This window comes from Drosophila persimilis, unplaced genomic scaffold, assembly GCF_003286085.1.
Source record: "Drosophila persimilis strain 14011-0111.01,24,50 unplaced genomic scaffold, DperRS2 tig00000732-arrow-arrow-pilon, whole genome shotgun sequence".
NCBI lineage: Eukaryota > Metazoa > Arthropoda > Insecta > Diptera > Drosophilidae > Drosophila > Drosophila persimilis.
The window spans coordinates 532,034-548,513 of NW_020825345.1; the positions used below are offsets into that span (position 1 = coordinate 532,034).

Below are 16,480 nucleotides of genomic sequence, written 5' to 3' on the forward strand. Positions count from 1 at the left end.
ATGAAATGATGCGCACAACTGGGTAGCACGCTAGTTGACAGATATTAACGTAAAAAGTCAATAAACGTTAATTGCACATATCCATGAACATAAAAATGTAATTTTCTGAACGTAGATCGCTTTGCATCATTATTATTCGATGAAACTATGTGTGTACTACTATGTGTAGGCACATTCGTATAGGCGTAACTAATGCCTGTTGTTTCAGATACATGGTTTGTATATAAAATACCAACGTCTGTTTTAACCATGACAGTTAATTTAACCTTTCCACTAAGCTTAGACTTATTTAACGCCAAAAACACTTACAATTGTTTAACTTTGTCGTTTTATGCGCACCTTGAAATACAATCACAATCAGTGTGACCGCGGACTTATCGATAAAATATACCGTCCGACCCTCAGAAATATACCGAAACATACCATCTCATTTAAAAAATATATTTTAGATATACTGATGAATTCAAGTTCTATTTTACATATTCCTCGATTTTGATCTTCCGTCGAATATTCTCAGCTATATAAAACATTTAGCCATGCCAACCTAATTTTATCCGATTAATGAATCTATTTTCTAATTGACTGGCTTAATTTAAACACTTGCTTTTATTGGATTTCTATATAACGTTGCGCACCTGGAAATACAATCACAATTTTTTCATTGCTGTTTTAGTGTGACCAAATGCACCGACACAATTTCTTTGAACTCTTGTATTAGGGGTATATCCAAAAGAGACTTATAAATCGTTCATTTTGTAAACAGTTTCTATGACTATTTCGGTTTTCACTTATTTTTGCGGATTACGTTTTCAACCAAAACGATTAGTTTTCATTTTTATGTGCTCCCTTTCTCACAAGTTATTTGTATCGATATAACAAAAACAAGTGACCTTTCAAAATATACAGCGTGTTAAAAATGGCTTTATATTTTTCAGTTGCTGATTTTCTAGTTGCAACGCCTGTTTATTTAACAAGCTGCGTGTAACAGCATGCAAATTGAAAATTAAATTGCTGATGGTCGAACAATTAACTTAAAGAAAATGTGGTGCGAAATAGCTGTCTCCACCCTGCTGTTCTGTTACGAGAACAGTCTGTGCTATTATGCGCGAAAAGGTATTTCTTGCCAACGTTCCGATAGCCAAATTGGTTTATAATTTTGTATACATTTCTAAGAAATCCAGGACGCCCTCTTCCTGCAATTCGCAAATTTTTACCGCAGTTGGCTATACAAAAAAGACAGATCTGCAGGAAAACCCCGAAATCGGCAGCCCTTATTTTATAAGCAATAAATAAAGATAAAAACTTAAATTTAACCAATCAACTAGAAAATAGATTCATTAATTGGATAAAACTACGTGGACAGGGCTGAGAGATCTATCCAGCTAGTAATATTCGACAGCATACAAAAACGAGGAACTTGAATAATTCGTCAATACGGTAGATGGTATATTTTGGTATATTTCTGAGGGTCGGACCGTGTATGTTTTATGCATAATCCGCGGTCACTCTGCATAGTGTAATAATAACATGTCAAAACAACAACAAACAAAAACAACAAACGGATTTTTTAGTGTAAGAGAAAAGGATTTTACTTTTACTTGAGTTCCCTAGTAATTTTTGTTCTTTATAGCCCTTGGATGCTGCTACTGCTGCTTTGTTTGCGACAGTGGCTACAAAACGCGAAACATAAATTGATACCAATTTCAAAAATAATATGATTGGAGGAAAAAACTCGGTGTGCGTAAACTGTGGACACAGAGTGCGAGAACTATATAAAAAATATAGCAACACTCTAAAAACTACGAATTGCGTAAGAAAAAAAAATCTGATCGAGCATGCATTTGTTTTGTTTGGGGTTTGGTTTTTAACCCTTACTCGTAGATTAGAATGGTACATTGTACATATCAACAACCAAGAAAGCTTAAACGGCATATACTTTGTTTTGATCAACTGTCGTGAGCCGCAGTTTTATTATCTCCGAGATCTAGAGTGTACATTTATACCAAATGTCTAAAAATCAGACTAGTGTCTTTTGAAATTGGGGAAGCTTTCGTCTTTTTGCAAATTACATATAATTTTTATGATCACTTCCACAGGAGAAATGCCATCAGGTCACAGACAAATATATCGAGTTTGAGGAATTTATCATCCTAATAGATGCGCTTCTTTTGGATTCGTCTGCATTCCGCCATATAATATATAATGGCGACTTTAAGGTGAGGTTCTACGGAGCTACAAGAATCTGATCTTTTATTTAACATTTCCCAATCTTTGCGGTCCTAGTTATATTGGAAGGTTTCACTGGTGGTGTTGCTCTTGGAGTCGTTTGCACTATGCCGGCAGAAGCTTAGCGATCCCGCCAATGATGCCTTAAACGTCCACGAAAAAGGTTTCTACACATACACACTGCATCACATAGGTGGTAAGAAATGGGAAATGGTTTAAATATTCAAGACTACATAGTTTAATCAAAATATATATTTTACAGACTACTTGCTTATAACCTTCTTTCTACTGCTAATTACGGCAGCACTTGGCATTGATCAGATAAAGAAAGTGGGTGTTCGAAATTTCACCTTAACTATTATCAAGGTTGTTGTCATTTCCAACTTATCCAAGTTTTTCCTGCTCCCCATATTGGTTTGGCGCAATAACACGACAGTGTTTGGACGTAGCATACACTATGCACTGGTCATGAGCCATCATATCTGTTCGCTGGTCCTTGCGTACGAGGCAGTCGGATATATCAAGAGTCGGCTTCGATGGCTGGCCATTACATTAGTAGTCCTTGCATTTGTCCTAAAGGAATACATCAGACATTATGCCGCATTCCAACTGGAGTTACATTAACGTAAGAATTAGCTATATATTACGCTCTGTTATTTATTTGTAGTACAAATTTTAACCAAAAACACTGTATAACCTTCCCGAGGGGTTTTAACCTTTGTGCCTCAAGTATTTTGTATCAAGTTTTGGGGCGCATACATCCATGTACGATAATAAATAGCTAAGTAGGTTATTCATTTATGATTATTCATAAGTTAGTGTTTTCCAACCTTAATAGTCCATGTGTCGGAAGTTCCTCGACTCGAGTTGGAATACTGTCCATACAGTACATCATAGTATATGTTTCTCTGCATGGAATCATAATGGGAGATAACATTTAGTAATCTTAGACACAAAGCTTCCTCTTCTGGGGAACTGAACATCAAATTGCTGTCTCTAGAGCACGTCCATGCTCCCACATGATGCTAGGCTAACCCATACTAAAATATTACCTTGTGGCCAGTCTTTTACGAAAAGACCTGAAACTGTAGGCGAAAATCGAATAGAATTAGACGAAAACGTCTTTTTGGGGTATGTTACCCTCTGAATTGACATACGACACAGTTGTCAGTTGGACGAAAAGAAAGCAAGGAGTATATCATTATATTATAATTGCTGCAAGTAAAATTCCACTGTTAAAAACATATATAGAACTATTTTTATTGTTTTGGGGGAGGGTATGTAAGTTATTTCAAATACGTCAAATCGTTTTACATACTAAATGTTGGAGAAACTGCGTTAAAATATTATATCAATCAAGTGACGAATGAAGATAAAACAGAGTGGAGGTTGACCACTTTCATGAGTTAAATTAAGAAGCTAAAGTACAATTGATAATAAAAGTCAGAAAAAGAATAATTTGCATTTGTTAATATCGGTATAAAAGACGCATCCGAGAACGAATTGTTGATTGGTTTTGTTGTTTGTTTATATGTTCGTATGAATGTACTTAAGTAAGTCATTAATGCTAATCGTAAGTCATGCTGCTCATACATTTTGTTGTAATGGCAGTTTGTAGCAACGACGACACTGACGCGCAATTGGGGGCAGGACAAACTTTGCATTTATATCGAAATTAGAGCGTAATATTACTAGGTCAGCATCCAATATCTAATCATCTCTAACCATATATCTCCTAAGTCATATTCCACGATGACGAGGACGAGCTTGAGGAGCAATCGTCGCTCTCTGTCGTGGCGTTGCTTCCATTCGGCTTTGGTCCCCAAATGCGAACGGTGGCATCGTCACTGGCACTAGCCAGCAATGACGGATAAACGGGGTTCCACGACACACAGTTCACCGTCTTCGTGTGGCCAGCCAGCTTGGCCAGGGGTTCTTCGCGCTTAATGTGCCAAATATATACGACCTTATCCTCACTACCGCTGGCCACGAAGCTCTCATTGATACCGCCGAAACACGAATGGATGGCAAAATTACTCTGGCGTATACCCTGGAATCGTCGCACGAGACATTTGTCCTCAATGTCCCAAAGATGAAGGCCTTGATTGGAGACATTCAACAACGCCAAGCGATCGGCAGAGTTGATGCTAAAAGTCATAATCGGATGCGGCTCTCTCAGTATATCAAAGTCTGAGCGTGGGCTATCAAAGTTGTAGCTACAATGAAAAATCATTGATGTTAATTCGTTTATGTAAAATGCTGTTGGGACTCACCCTCTGATGCGATAATGATTATCGGCCGCCAATATTGTTTTATTGTCAGCTCGAAAGGCAATGCTGTTGACCCGAACTCCCTCCCAGGAGTCGACAATGGTGCCATTTAGATCGCATAGGTAGAGCTGACCCTTTTGGCCGCCACAAACGAAGCGGGTGCCATCGCGACTGAAGGCACCGCAGGCGAGGCTGTCCTCCAGTGATTGGGAGAACTTGACAAACAGCTTACCGTCCTCCACGTTCCAGATGTAAAGCTCATGGGAGTCCTCGGTGCCACCCACCAGAATGAGCTTGGAGTCGGGACTCCAGCTGACAAAGCTGACGCTCAGCTGCGCCTGCCCGTCCAGGACGCGACGATGCTTGAGCGTGAGTTTGTACGGGTCTACGTCCCAAATAATCACAGTGGAGTCCTTGCTGCCAGTAGCTAATTTAAGGCCATCGGGAGAGAATTTACAGAACCAAACTTCGTCGCAATGGTCAGTCAGAATTTGTATTGTCTGCATGGGGAATCCATCTGTGGTGCAACAGTGGTCGGTGAGCAACGAAACCGTTTGCAAATTAGTCTCCCACGCCATGTCGTGACAGGGGCAGTGTTGGCTTTGTAATTCTATTGCCTGCTGAAGTAGGGTGCGCAGACGGCGCGGCGACATCATCACCGAAGGCGGCATGAACGTTTGCAGGCGCTCCATGACAAGCGCCCGAGACAAGATACCCTTGCCCTCCCACTTGGCTCGCTGATAGAGGTCCTGATTGGTGGAGCACATCATATACGAAGACAGCTGATGCACACGCGATATGTTGTGCTGCAATGGGGTCAACTCGCTGCGCAGCACGTGCAGTGCGTCCAGCGGATTGGCATCATCCAAATGCTCTAAATACTTTTGCTCTAGTAATATGAATTTCATTTCAGTTATTGTTGATAGTTTCCCATTATCAATCAGTGGCTCCAAGTCCTGCAAAAGAGTATACAAAAGAAATAAATGAACAAAGCACTTTGAAGCCCACGTTTCAGATCGTTCGTTACCTTGAGGTCTAGATCTGCTTTGACCCAATCCCCCATTAACACATGCTCCCTGAACTTGGTCGCCGATGGGTGCTCCAAGTAGCAGCCAGACTCTACCATCAGTGTCTTGACGGACTTATCGAGACCTACGTCGTGCAGATACTGGCCAATGAGGCGTATGATCTCCTGATTTGACTTGTCCAACTGAACAGCCCGGTAGCTGGTGTTGTTGTCCCGATTGTTCTCCCCATCTACGATGCAGCTGCCATTGTTATTGACAGCAAATCCGTTTTGTTTGGCATCGTGACCGTTTCTGGTGCTGCTGCCGGATGGATGCTCGTCAGCGGGTGCGGGATTATCATCGCCACCTCCACCACCGCCAGTCGTATCACGGCTAACATTCTCTGCACTGCCGCCGCCGGAATTTAGCGTCGAAACATCTGCTGTAGCCCTTGTACTGGAGCCGGTCGCTGTAGAAGATGTGTTCTGCATAATCGATCCAGAATTGTTGCACTCGTTGCTGTGCGATTTGCTTGTGTTGCTGCCGCTGCTGCTGCTGGTGCTGGTACTGGCTTTTGTTTTCTTGCTGCTACCGCTGCTGCTGGTGTTACCGACTGGGGGCGTTAGGGATGAAGATTGTTGCACTCTGCTAGCCGATGCTGATGTCTCCGAGCTGTTATCACTGATCTGTGGTGAGTCGTTGTTGCCCGTGATTGATGTGCTTGAACCTGCCAAATTCGAGTTTAATTGTGTTTGTGGTTGTTGTTGCTGTTGTAACAGAAGGGCCGCTCTCGATGTGGATGCCGCATCTATTGGCGGCACTGTAGCTGTAGTGGTGGTGTCCAAAACGACAGAAACTGATGTTGAAGCTGATGAGGCTCCTGAACGACGACCCTTTTTGCGCGGCGGCTGGTCCTCGGATGAGGCACCAGTTGCAGCAACCTTTTTGGTGTTTCTATCAATTTTGAGTACTTTTAGGAACCGCACAGCAACAAGAGAAACTTGTCGCCTTCTGGCGGATCTCAGATTTTCCAGCCGTAACACGTCTGTCTGTCACTCTCTTTCCCCGATTCGAGGGCGCTGACTGATATGCCCTGCCTGAAGGCCTTTGTTTATTTAATTTCGTGCAGTAGTAGTATATCTGCCTCGATTACGGTTCTGTTTCTGGCAATTGATTGCACTCGCTGATAACAGTTTCAAGTTGTTCAACTGCAATCGACATACTGCGAAGGGAAAGCGCAAAAAGAAATCAAAAATCAACAATGAGAGAGACAATTCATGAATTAGAGGCATCACTGGAATGTACACGAATCTATATTTTCTGTAGTGGGATTCGACTTGGGATTAACTTTGTTTGAGTTACGTAAAATTTTGATACGTTTTCTTAGATTATCTGTTGTTCTTCGCACAAAGAATTCACTTCCTTCATATTGTAGCTAAATGTAAACGTACCCCGCCGATCCGATTCTACCCAGATAGGAACGAAGACTAGATATGGCCAGTCTTTGTTTATACTCGCGTATAGCTTTTAATCAGACAAAAGTATTGGTTATATGATGAACATCCTGTATAGTATGAAAATAATTTTTAATTGCGAGATGTCATGACTTTATATAAAAGTTTGATGGCTCATATGCGCTTTACATTTACATATACCGCATTTAGAACTTTCCAAAACTCCAACGAATTTACCATTGTCAGATTTTCATCTATGTACATATGTATGTACGTAGAGATGTACATAACACTGTATATTATTTTTTTACACACAGCTGTATTCATTCATGTATGTATGTACTTGCATATGTAGGTTCCTAGAGTTATAGATGCATGTACATATTTATAGGGCCAGATGCCAGATTAAGACTCGTGGAATTGAATCTTACAGAGTACTTACACTCTTCTATTTCACTACATTAAACTATGCGTAGAGATGTACAGACATACATATGTACATATATACATCCATACGTACGTATTCATGTGAATATGCACGCATTTACATCCCCAGAAATGCACTTGCGTGTGTATATGTTTATACGACCATATGTATGCATGGGCTTATATTAATCAACTCTGCTTTGTTTTCCTTTACATCTGTGTGTATTTATGTACATTCAAGTGTTAGTGTTCATAGTCAAAATGAACCTATTATCAAAAAAAAAACAAAAAAACCCCCACGAGCATGTTGGTGTCTGCTTTGTTATGGGTTTTCCAACACATTTTCACTTGCATTTCTCTTTTGGACAAAGTGCATCGTAATATATAGGCATACACATACATACATACACACATTGTTTATGGTCCTTTGCGACGATATTAAATAGGTTACACTCTATTAAACTATTTGGCATGATAGCCCAAAACTATTTATGAACGTATGAGCTCTCAATTAAAAAACTAAGACGAATTGACACAATATACATACAAATTTGATGATGAAACGCACTTAGCTGCTTATATATTTCGACCAGTGTGACCGCGGACTTAACGATAAAATGTACGGTCCGACCCTCAGAAATACAACAAAATAAATCGTATCATTTTCAAAATATACCGTAAATATACTGACGAATTCAAGTTCTATTATATATATTACTCGATTTTGATATTCAGCGGAATATTACTAGCTAGATAGATTTCTCAGCCCTGCCCACATAATTTTATCCGATTAATGAATCAATTTTCTACTTGATTGGCTTATTTTAAACACTTGCTTTAATTGGATTTATACATAAGGTTGTAAATGAAATTTAATAGATTGATGATATTTACAAAATATACCATTATATGCCGATATATCATCGGTTCCATTTTAACCTCAGAAAATACCGAAAATGTCTTAAATACATTTAATACTAGATGAGCCGAAGAGAGTAGACATTAGCGTTATCCCTGTAAATGTGCTTGATTTGCTTTTTCTGAAAAATTTAATTCTGCAACAGAATGCTCTGTTATTTTTATTAATTTCTTAAGCGATCGATGACATGACTTATATGTAATTTCATTTATTAGGCTTGAGTCATATAATTGCATTTATGAACAACTAAGTTGAGATACTTTCTTTTGTGGCCATAAGGTCGCTTAAGCTGATATTAAGGACACACTAACGATCATTTTCGATTGAGTTAAGATATTCCAAATTTTAAGGTAAGCGAGATTTTAGACTATTGAGCATCTCAGAAGAACGAGTGGAAAATACATAAATATTTGGATATGCTGCAGCTGACTCTAGATTACGAAGATTTAATAAAGCGATAGATAAAAGGAGCATTTGGCGGTTTTTTAACGCACTAACTTTACTTAATGGTGCAAATGTTGGAGTTATGGGTAATTGTCACCAAAGGTGGGTCTTTCCGCCATAAAGGTAATAGTGGTAAAGGGCTATCTTTAACGATGCTGAAACTATTTGACCCCCAATCCATTCGATGCAGACTTATATATTTACGCAAATTATATATCAGAGTTAAATCAAAAATAGACCTGAAATAAAAATAAATTTTTGTAGTTTTTTGGCCGTTAAAAATTTGTTTTCTTAAAACATGCAGTTTATTTCGTCTTTATTGTTGCTATCTGCAGATGTTCCGAAAATCAATTAAGTGGATTTTACCCCGTACTCAATGAGTATGGGGGGGGTATAGTATATTATATTCGTTTGATTATCATTTTGAGACATTGCTCAATAATATTGTAGAAATTTGTTTCAACCTGTATACACACATGTAATTTGGATTGAATAGTTTCAGTCTGACGCACATCTTGCATGTTGTATCATGTATAATACGGCTATATGTATGTACATACGGCTTGCTTTTAAACAGTTTTTGTATATTAAAATATAAACTTTTCAAATACCTGGGAAATAGGTAAATAGTAGTACATACTCGTATTGTATTTACTTGACAAATTCATTTATAATTTACATTCGACTTAAATACTTAGCAATAGAGGCTAAACTTATAAATATAACTATCTCTAGCCTATTTATTAATATATAACAATTTATAAAAATTAAAATGCTAATCTTTAACTTCTTCACTATATACGCTTACTTCGTAGCAAATACAAACTGCGTTCACAGCACGTTTGAATTAGCGATGCGATCCATAATATACGTACTGTGCTGTGCTACTAGATTTTACATATTTCTTTTGTGAATTATTTGAATTACATATTGCATTCCCGTTCATTCAGGATCTCTTTTTGATTACCAATTTCAGCTTCAAATCAGATACAAATAAGAACCTAAAACGAAAATTTAAAAAAAAATTTTCAAAACTTCTTTCTGAAAAAAAATGGAACTCTGCAATTGTATATATTACACGTTTCGTTTATACAGTACAGCTATTGATTTAAAATGCTCCAAAAATTAAATAATTGTTAGCCATGTTTTTATTGAAGCTGTCTAAAATTACACAGTGCCTAGGGAAAGTCAATGTCAACCTATTTTGGCCCTGTCTCTATCCATCCCTTTTGTTTCTAAATCAGCTGAAGCTGCTGGATACTACTAATGCCACCAGGCGGCACACTCGGGATCGCTCTGACCACAGCTGTTCTTCAAATTGAATTGAATTGAAGCATACATTAAATGCTAAGCATCTCCCACCATTGCTGCTCCGTGTGGGTGGTATTTGGTCGAGGATATTACCGATGGTGGCAGCGACTCTTGTTGTTCCCGCAGCTGACGGCGTCGCTTCTTGCTCCAAAGTTCATGGCAGTCCTGCCATGTAGGCAATTGTGGTGTTGGCATTCTGTAAATCATAACAGAAGAATGAGAATGATACTCATATAAACATAAGATTCAGGCATACTCACTCATCTGGATTGATTTTTTTTAGCCACGGGGACTTGAGCGCATCTTCTGCAGTTATGCGCTTGTCCGGATCCAGGTCTAACATTTTGTCGAGCAAATCAAGTGATGCTGCTGGCATAAACTCAAAATCTTCACGCAAGCGACGACGATGCGTTTTCTTTTGCTTAAGAGTATGAAACAGTGGTAGCTTAATTACGTTCGGCCACACAGCGGGAATGGGCGAGCCGCAGATCTTAGATATAGTCTCTAATTGAGCCATCTCTGCATTGGCCTGAAACAGTGGCCGCTTCAGGAAGAGCTCACCGAGTATGCAGCCGCACGACCACACATCTATGGAAGGACCATACCGTTCCTCGCCCAACAACAGCTCTGGGGGCCGATACCACAGCGTTATCACTTTGTTCGTGTACGGACGTTCCCGATCATCGGCATTATACAGACGGGCCAATCCAAAATCTGCCAGTTTCACTTTTCCTCTGCAAAATGACGGTCGTCGTATATTTTTCAAACAAAAAAAGAACACAAAAACTATGATAAATACCTGTTGTTCATTAATATATTCGAACACTTGATATCCCGATGCAGAAAGTTCTTTTTATGGCAGTAATTAAGGCCGTCTAATAGCTGCTTCATAATGCTAGCATTATTCTCTTCATTAAAGTCGACCATGCCAGATTCGAGCAGGCCCATGAGATCGTGGTCCATATACTCAAACACGAGATAGAATGAGCCCTTGTCTTTACGAAACTCGACGGCGTCCTGCTTGTCTGTGACAATTTCATGCAAGTTGACAATGTTACGATGGTTGAGTTGCCTAAGTATTTTGATTTCACGCACAGCCGTAATGGGAAAGCCTTCCTTTTCGTGTTCTAGCCGCACTTTTTTCAGTGCTACCATATCGTTCGTATGATGATCCCGAGCCTTATACACCTTTAAATGAGTATACAATAGAAATCAAGTTAAAAATGTATAGAATATGGAATCGTGCCACAGCTTACCTGTCCGTATGTGCCTTCACCGATTTGTGCAATCATTTCGAATACGTCCACACATCGCTCGCCCCAGTCACGCACATTATTACGTGAATCCCGACGATTCAGTATCACTGGACGACGACGCGAGGCCCCCTGTCCACTGCTGTGGCCGTGCATATTGCCACTGCCGCCGGTTGCATCAAAATCTTCGGGACTGTCGATGACATCATCGTCGCCGCTGAGCTCCTCGCTGCCTGGTATTACCGGAGGCATCGGTAAGTTCAAGAGACTTTTATTGGCGCTGGAATTGGAAACTGTTTTCTCATCGTACTCCTTTTTGAGTGTCAAATGCGGGGGCGATGGACTGGGTGCATTCACAAGGTCCAACGCATTCATGCCGGGTGGCATGGGCAACGATGTCAGACTCTTCGGTTTGTGGTTATTCCTATTTGCTGAGATTGCTGCCGACAGTGTGCTTGTTGTTATTAATGAAGTTGAGGAGCTATCTGGGACATCGGAGCTGGGGCCAGGATTATGCACAAGCAGATCGTGCTCTTTGTTTGGCATGGGAATGTTGTTGATATCCAAATCCGGTTTGCTGCCACCGCCGCAGCTGCTGGGAATTTCCAGTCCATTTGAAGTCATGCCGCCGCCTATGGTGGGTGTTGGCGTTGCACCTACACCTACGATGGCCACAGCAGATCTACAATCGGTCACATTCGGCGTATTGCCATCTATCGAGGAACTGTTATCGTTTATTGTCAAGGCGCCGTTGCTGTTGCTGTTACTATTTTCTTCTTGACGCTCGATAATCTCCTTCAAGGCCTTTTGTCTTTTATGACGATCCTTTACCAACTCGGCAAACAGACTCGTTTCACTAATCTTTTTAATGTATTCCTCGCGCTTGTGCTTCAGATCTCGCGAGGCTGGCGATCGACTGAGTGAAGCTGAACTACCGCTGCTGGCCGAGCTGGGCGAGCGTTTGCGACTGCTGGTCCTTCTAAGACGCGACTTCGGCGAGCGACGATGATGATGGTAATGGGAGCTTGAAGCACCAGCTGATGATGGCGGCGATGTCTCAAAGTAGCGCGAGCTTGCCCTCGGGGATCGCGAATACCGATCGGTGGAGGTGCCAGTACCAGAGGCGCGTTTCGAGGACCGTGTCGGCACGGACGTGGGTGAGTTTGGTGTCGTGTACTTGTGTTTGTGACTATTACCATGCCTAAACATATTTGAAATGCTTCCACTGGAGGTCATGCCGCCAACAGGCGATTGCCGACCGCGTGAATGCTGTACACTAGGACTCCTTAAAGATTGAAAATAATGATATGATTACTGTTCAACAAATATAAGCAAAGTCCAATCCATACCTGGATCCACGCCTTGAATATCGCTCTCTGCTATAACGATCATATTTAGTAGAATGGTGCCTGCTATGCTCGAAGCCTGACATACTCATATCCCTGCCATCGCTGAACTTTCGTCGCTTGTGGGGCGGTGTACTCGGCTGATGATTATAGCGGTCTATCTCTGAAAATATTTACAACAATTAGCTCTCTTATCGCTCATCGGCCATCTTATCGCTTCAGTGCACCTGAACACTGAATAGAACAGCTACACCTACCCGGAGACAAACGTTTAACTTTTCTCGCATCGAGACTGCCGCTTGGTCCCGTGCCCGAAGAATATCGTGGCTGATATCCATGATCGTGGCCAGACCTATGGTGCGCATTTAGATCGTCTTTGAGTGGACTCTGTACATATCGGGAGCTGCGTGAATCACGTCCATGAATTCCCGCTCCACCACTGCTACCGCCCGAGGTGGTGTAGAGTACTTGTGGCGGAGTTCGAGGAGAGGTGCCATAGCGTGGTCCATTGCCGCCAATGCGTGGGGGAGAACGCAGGCGATTGCTCGTCTTATTGGTAACAGTCACCTGGAGATTGGTTCCCAGCGAAGTGTTGGGGGCATCACCAATGGACTCGCCATAATAGGCGTTATTACTGTTTGGACGCCGTGTGGGAGGCGGAGTGCCCGGGGATATGGGGCTGCTTTCCTTATGCGTGTGAGGTGTGTAGGAAGTTCCGGTGCTGACTGTTCGCTCGTTGATCTTATTCGGAACATTTGGCGGCGTGTATCGTCGATCCAGTAGGGCGTTTATGTCATCCGACATTGACTCAATGCTAGAATACGATTTGGTCCTCTTTTTCTTACGCTTCTTCGACTTCTTCTTTGATTTATGTTTATGCTTGTCCTTCTTCAGCTTCTTTCGTTTCTGTCGCTTCATTTCCGCCTCCAGTTCATCTGTGTCAATGGAATCGCTAGACATGTAGATCTGTCTACTCCAAAGTTCGTCCTTTGATGTTTTAGAAGCTTGCGCCTCCTCTCGATTATTCAAGGTGTCGCCTCCACCAGTTGGTCTCGATCCAGACACCTCAAGATCGTCAGTTTCTTCAGTCCGCCTTTTTCTAACAGAAAAAAAGTTTCACTTAAAAAGATATGTATGGTATGCACATATATTACCTATAATTATCATAGCCTTCCTTTTCAGGCTTTGTAGCTCGACTACTCTTTGCGAACTGATTATCCGACGGTGGCTTTGGTTTCTTTGCATTTGTGGTGTCACATCTGCTTGTCAGCACTGCGTCTGAGTCAATTTCTCCTGCTTCGGGATCGGAAAAGTCCTCTGAGCTGACATCCGAGTACTCCACCAGTGCTGTCGCAGCTGCAGACGATGCATGCATTTTTGCGTCCTTCGCCTAAGAACTCAAAAGGGCCGTAGGCACACCACCACGGGTGTCTTCCCGCTGCTTATTTATATTGTCAATATTCGTTGAAGGTATTTTATCCACTGCAGCTCTTTGGCTGTTTTTTCTTTTTGTCACACTCGAATTTTTCGTGAAAACACCATCTAAATATCCGCCCTGTCTTTTATTTACAATGCTGCTTTGATTAACCACCACATATCACTTTGACTTTTGTTTTCACATGATTGTGATATGTGCCATTGCATGAAAATCTATAAAAGTAGGCTAGAAAATACGCAGTGCCACTCTGCATTGATCTTTGCGGACATCTAAAGCTTCGAGTCCGAGTCCCCTAAATATAAAATCGAAAATAATCACTTGTCATTTTAAGGTTATAAAGAATGGCCGAGTGTGACCAAACATTGAATATGAAAAATTAAATCGTCTACAAAAAAAATAACGATAGAAATATTTCAGCGATAAATAATGTTGGACATCGTCACAAAAAAAATAATTTCATATGAATTTTGAATCACTTTGAATATAAATTTTAATTTATTATATAAGAAAAAAAAATAACATTTGTATATTCACTGCCTTCTACTGTTGCATTACAACATATCTCTATGCAATTTTTACAGAATACACTCTATTTGAACACAGTTTAAAGTTAACAAGTTTTCCGATATCGATATTGGTCAACCCAACGAAGAACAACAACAAAATGCACTTAAGACCAAAATATATTATATATTTTTGATAAAAAAAATTCAGTTTTTTACGAAACACATTTTATAGCACTGTTTTTACACTGTTGCGCGTCGGTGACGTATGTAGTATGGGACGTATAGTTGTGTGTGTAAAAACATATATATGGCCGAACACTTGCACACAAGGAAACTTGCATGCATACACATGTCTTATACAGATGTAAGAACGGATATATGGGTCATTTTATTGTTCTACGGTGTATGACTTACCAGTTTATATGCATTAATTATGCAAACGCCACTTTGTGAAACGCACTAGTACTTTCAAAACCAATTTCTATTTACTCGGCATTGTGGAGAGCGAACACGCACTCGTTTGTCTTGTAAATTATTAAATAACACGATTATCGGTAAGCCGAGTCGTACTTGTTCGCTGTTTATGCTTTCAAAGTACGTCTTCTTACATCGCGACTATTTCAATTGCTTATATATTGCATAAAAATGTATACGAAAATTATTCGCAATGCAAATTACATGTCTCATTAGGCATTTTTCGGCATTATTAACATAAGAAAAACAATGCCATTGGAAGTGTGGCCGCGGATTTATCGTTAAAATATACCATCCGACCCTCAGAAATATACCAAAATATACCGTCTCATTTTGAAAATATACCGTAAATATACTGACGAATTCAAGTTCTATACTCCTCGATTCTTATATTCCGTGGAATATTACTAGCTATCTGGATCTCTCAGCAATGCCCACATAAATTTATCCAATTAATGAATCTATTTTCTACTTGATTGGCTTATTTTAAATACTTCACTTTGATTTTTGTTGTCTCAATTTGGTTTCTTTAACAACAATATAGCGTCTCGTATGATAAAAAACTGAACTTAGCCCACTTAAGACCCCTCTATTTAAATAGTTCAACTACTTGAGGTAAATGGCGGAAAATATTATCTATTGTAAATTCTTCTTATAGATTCTTATAGAAGTGCGCTAAAATTATTAAATTTTCATTATTTTCAGTGGAATACTAAAACACCCTCTTGGTCTACAATGGGTTAATGGTTCTCCGTCAAGGTTTGGAAACCATATTGCTAATTTTTTATGTTCCGTCGAATATTATTAGCTATATGTAATATTTAGCCATGCCCACATAAATGTATACGATTGATGAATCATTTTTCTATTTAACTGGCTTATTCTCAATACTTGCTTATATTGGATTTTGCGTAAAAAGGTTATAGCGAAATATGTAGGTAAAAAACAAAAAAGGTTTTAGCGAGATGGGCAAACAAGACAAACGAAGAGGGTCGTTCATATTGATATATTCTGATATTCGGTCGAATATTACTAGCTAGAAAGAAAGCCCAGCTATGCCCACATAATTTTATACAATTAATGAATCTATTTTCCACTTGAATGGTTTTTTATAAACACTAGCTTTTGTTCGATTTAGTCTAAAGAGGTTTTATCGAAGAAGGTAAAAAATAAAAACTTAATAAGACGTAAGAGAAAAAATCGTGACAGACATTTAAACATAATTCTCTCTGCCAGGCGTATTTTGATGTGTAAGCAAGTCCGGAAAAAAAATCTGCCGTGAATTTTGTTCATGTCTCGGTCAAAGTCGGTTCATGAACTACCACCATTTAAAAGAGGGAATATTCAAACACCTACGAATGGAAGTTTCTATACCGAATTTTCTTTAATATAATATAAAATGAAAC

At 40.0% G+C, this 16,480-nt stretch overlaps 3 protein-coding genes across 3 annotated transcripts; 1 reads left to right on the forward strand and 2 right to left on the reverse strand.

Annotated features, from left to right (window-relative positions):
- The first annotated feature begins 1,714 nt into the window (after window positions 1–1,714).
- Window positions 1,715–3,465, forward strand: LOC6603335 (protein ARV1). Its single transcript, XM_026992401.1, has 4 exons — window positions 1,715–1,810; window positions 2,097–2,216; window positions 2,284–2,422; window positions 2,489–3,465. Exons 1-4 carry the CDS (start codon window positions 1,715–1,717, stop codon window positions 2,848–2,850), a joined length of 717 nt encoding a protein of 238 aa, XP_026848202.1. The 3' UTR covers window positions 2,851–3,465.
- LOC6603336 (WD repeat-containing protein 26 homolog) lies at window positions 3,462–6,725 on the reverse strand. Its single transcript, XM_026992258.1, has 3 exons — window positions 5,524–6,725; window positions 4,500–5,452; window positions 3,462–4,442 (listed from the first exon to the last, which is right to left on the reverse strand). The coding sequence occupies exons 1-3, from the start codon at window positions 5,992–5,994 to the stop codon at window positions 3,962–3,964; spliced, it is 1,905 nt and encodes a 634-aa protein (XP_026848059.1). The 5' UTR covers window positions 5,995–6,725; the 3' UTR covers window positions 3,462–3,961.
- Window positions 6,726–9,871: 3,146 nt separating this feature from the next.
- LOC6603337 (cyclin-dependent kinase 12) lies at window positions 9,872–15,204 on the reverse strand. Its single transcript, XM_002028285.2, has 8 exons — window positions 15,015–15,204; window positions 13,811–14,386; window positions 12,914–13,755; window positions 12,660–12,819; window positions 11,314–12,595; window positions 10,857–11,245; window positions 10,318–10,791; window positions 9,872–10,253 (listed from the first exon to the last, which is right to left on the reverse strand). The coding sequence occupies exons 2-8, from the start codon at window positions 14,029–14,031 to the stop codon at window positions 10,094–10,096; spliced, it is 3,528 nt and encodes a 1,175-aa protein (XP_002028321.1). The 5' UTR covers window positions 14,032–14,386; window positions 15,015–15,204; the 3' UTR covers window positions 9,872–10,093.
- Window positions 15,205–16,480: the final 1,276 nt, after the last annotated feature.

Excerpts from the sequence above, each read along its gene's own strand:
- LOC6603335 (XM_026992401.1), top strand. The coding sequence starts at position 1,715 with ATGATTGGAGGAAAAAACTCGGTGTGCGTAAACTGTGGACACAGAGTG. Across the intron at positions 1,811-2,096 it reads CTCTAAAAACTACGAATTGC|GAGAAATGCCATCAGGTCAC; the intron begins GTAAGAAAAAAA and ends TCACTTCCACAG. Across the intron at positions 2,423-2,488 it reads CACACTGCATCACATAGGTG|ACTACTTGCTTATAACCTTC; the intron begins GTAAGAAATGGG and ends TATATTTTACAG.
- LOC6603337 (XM_002028285.2), bottom strand. The coding sequence starts at position 14,031 with ATGCATGCATCGTCTGCAGCTGCGACAGCACTGGTGGAGTACTCGGAT. Across the intron at positions 13,756-13,810 it reads GAAGGCTATGATAATTATAG|AAAAAGGCGGACTGAAGAAA; the intron begins GTAATATATGTG and ends TTTTTCTGTTAG. Across the intron at positions 11,246-11,313 it reads GTGAAGGCACATACGGACAG|GTGTATAAGGCTCGGGATCA; the intron begins GTAAGCTGTGGC and ends ACTCATTTAAAG.
- LOC6603336 (XM_026992258.1), bottom strand. The coding sequence starts at position 5,994 with ATGCAGAACACATCTTCTACAGCGACCGGCTCCAGTACAAGGGCTACA. Across the intron at positions 5,453-5,523 it reads AAGCAGATCTAGACCTCAAG|GACTTGGAGCCACTGATTGA; the intron begins GTAACGAACGAT and ends ACTCTTTTGCAG. Across the intron at positions 4,443-4,499 it reads AATCATTATCGCATCAGAGG|CTACAACTTTGATAGCCCAC; the intron begins GTGAGTCCCAAC and ends TTTTCATTGTAG.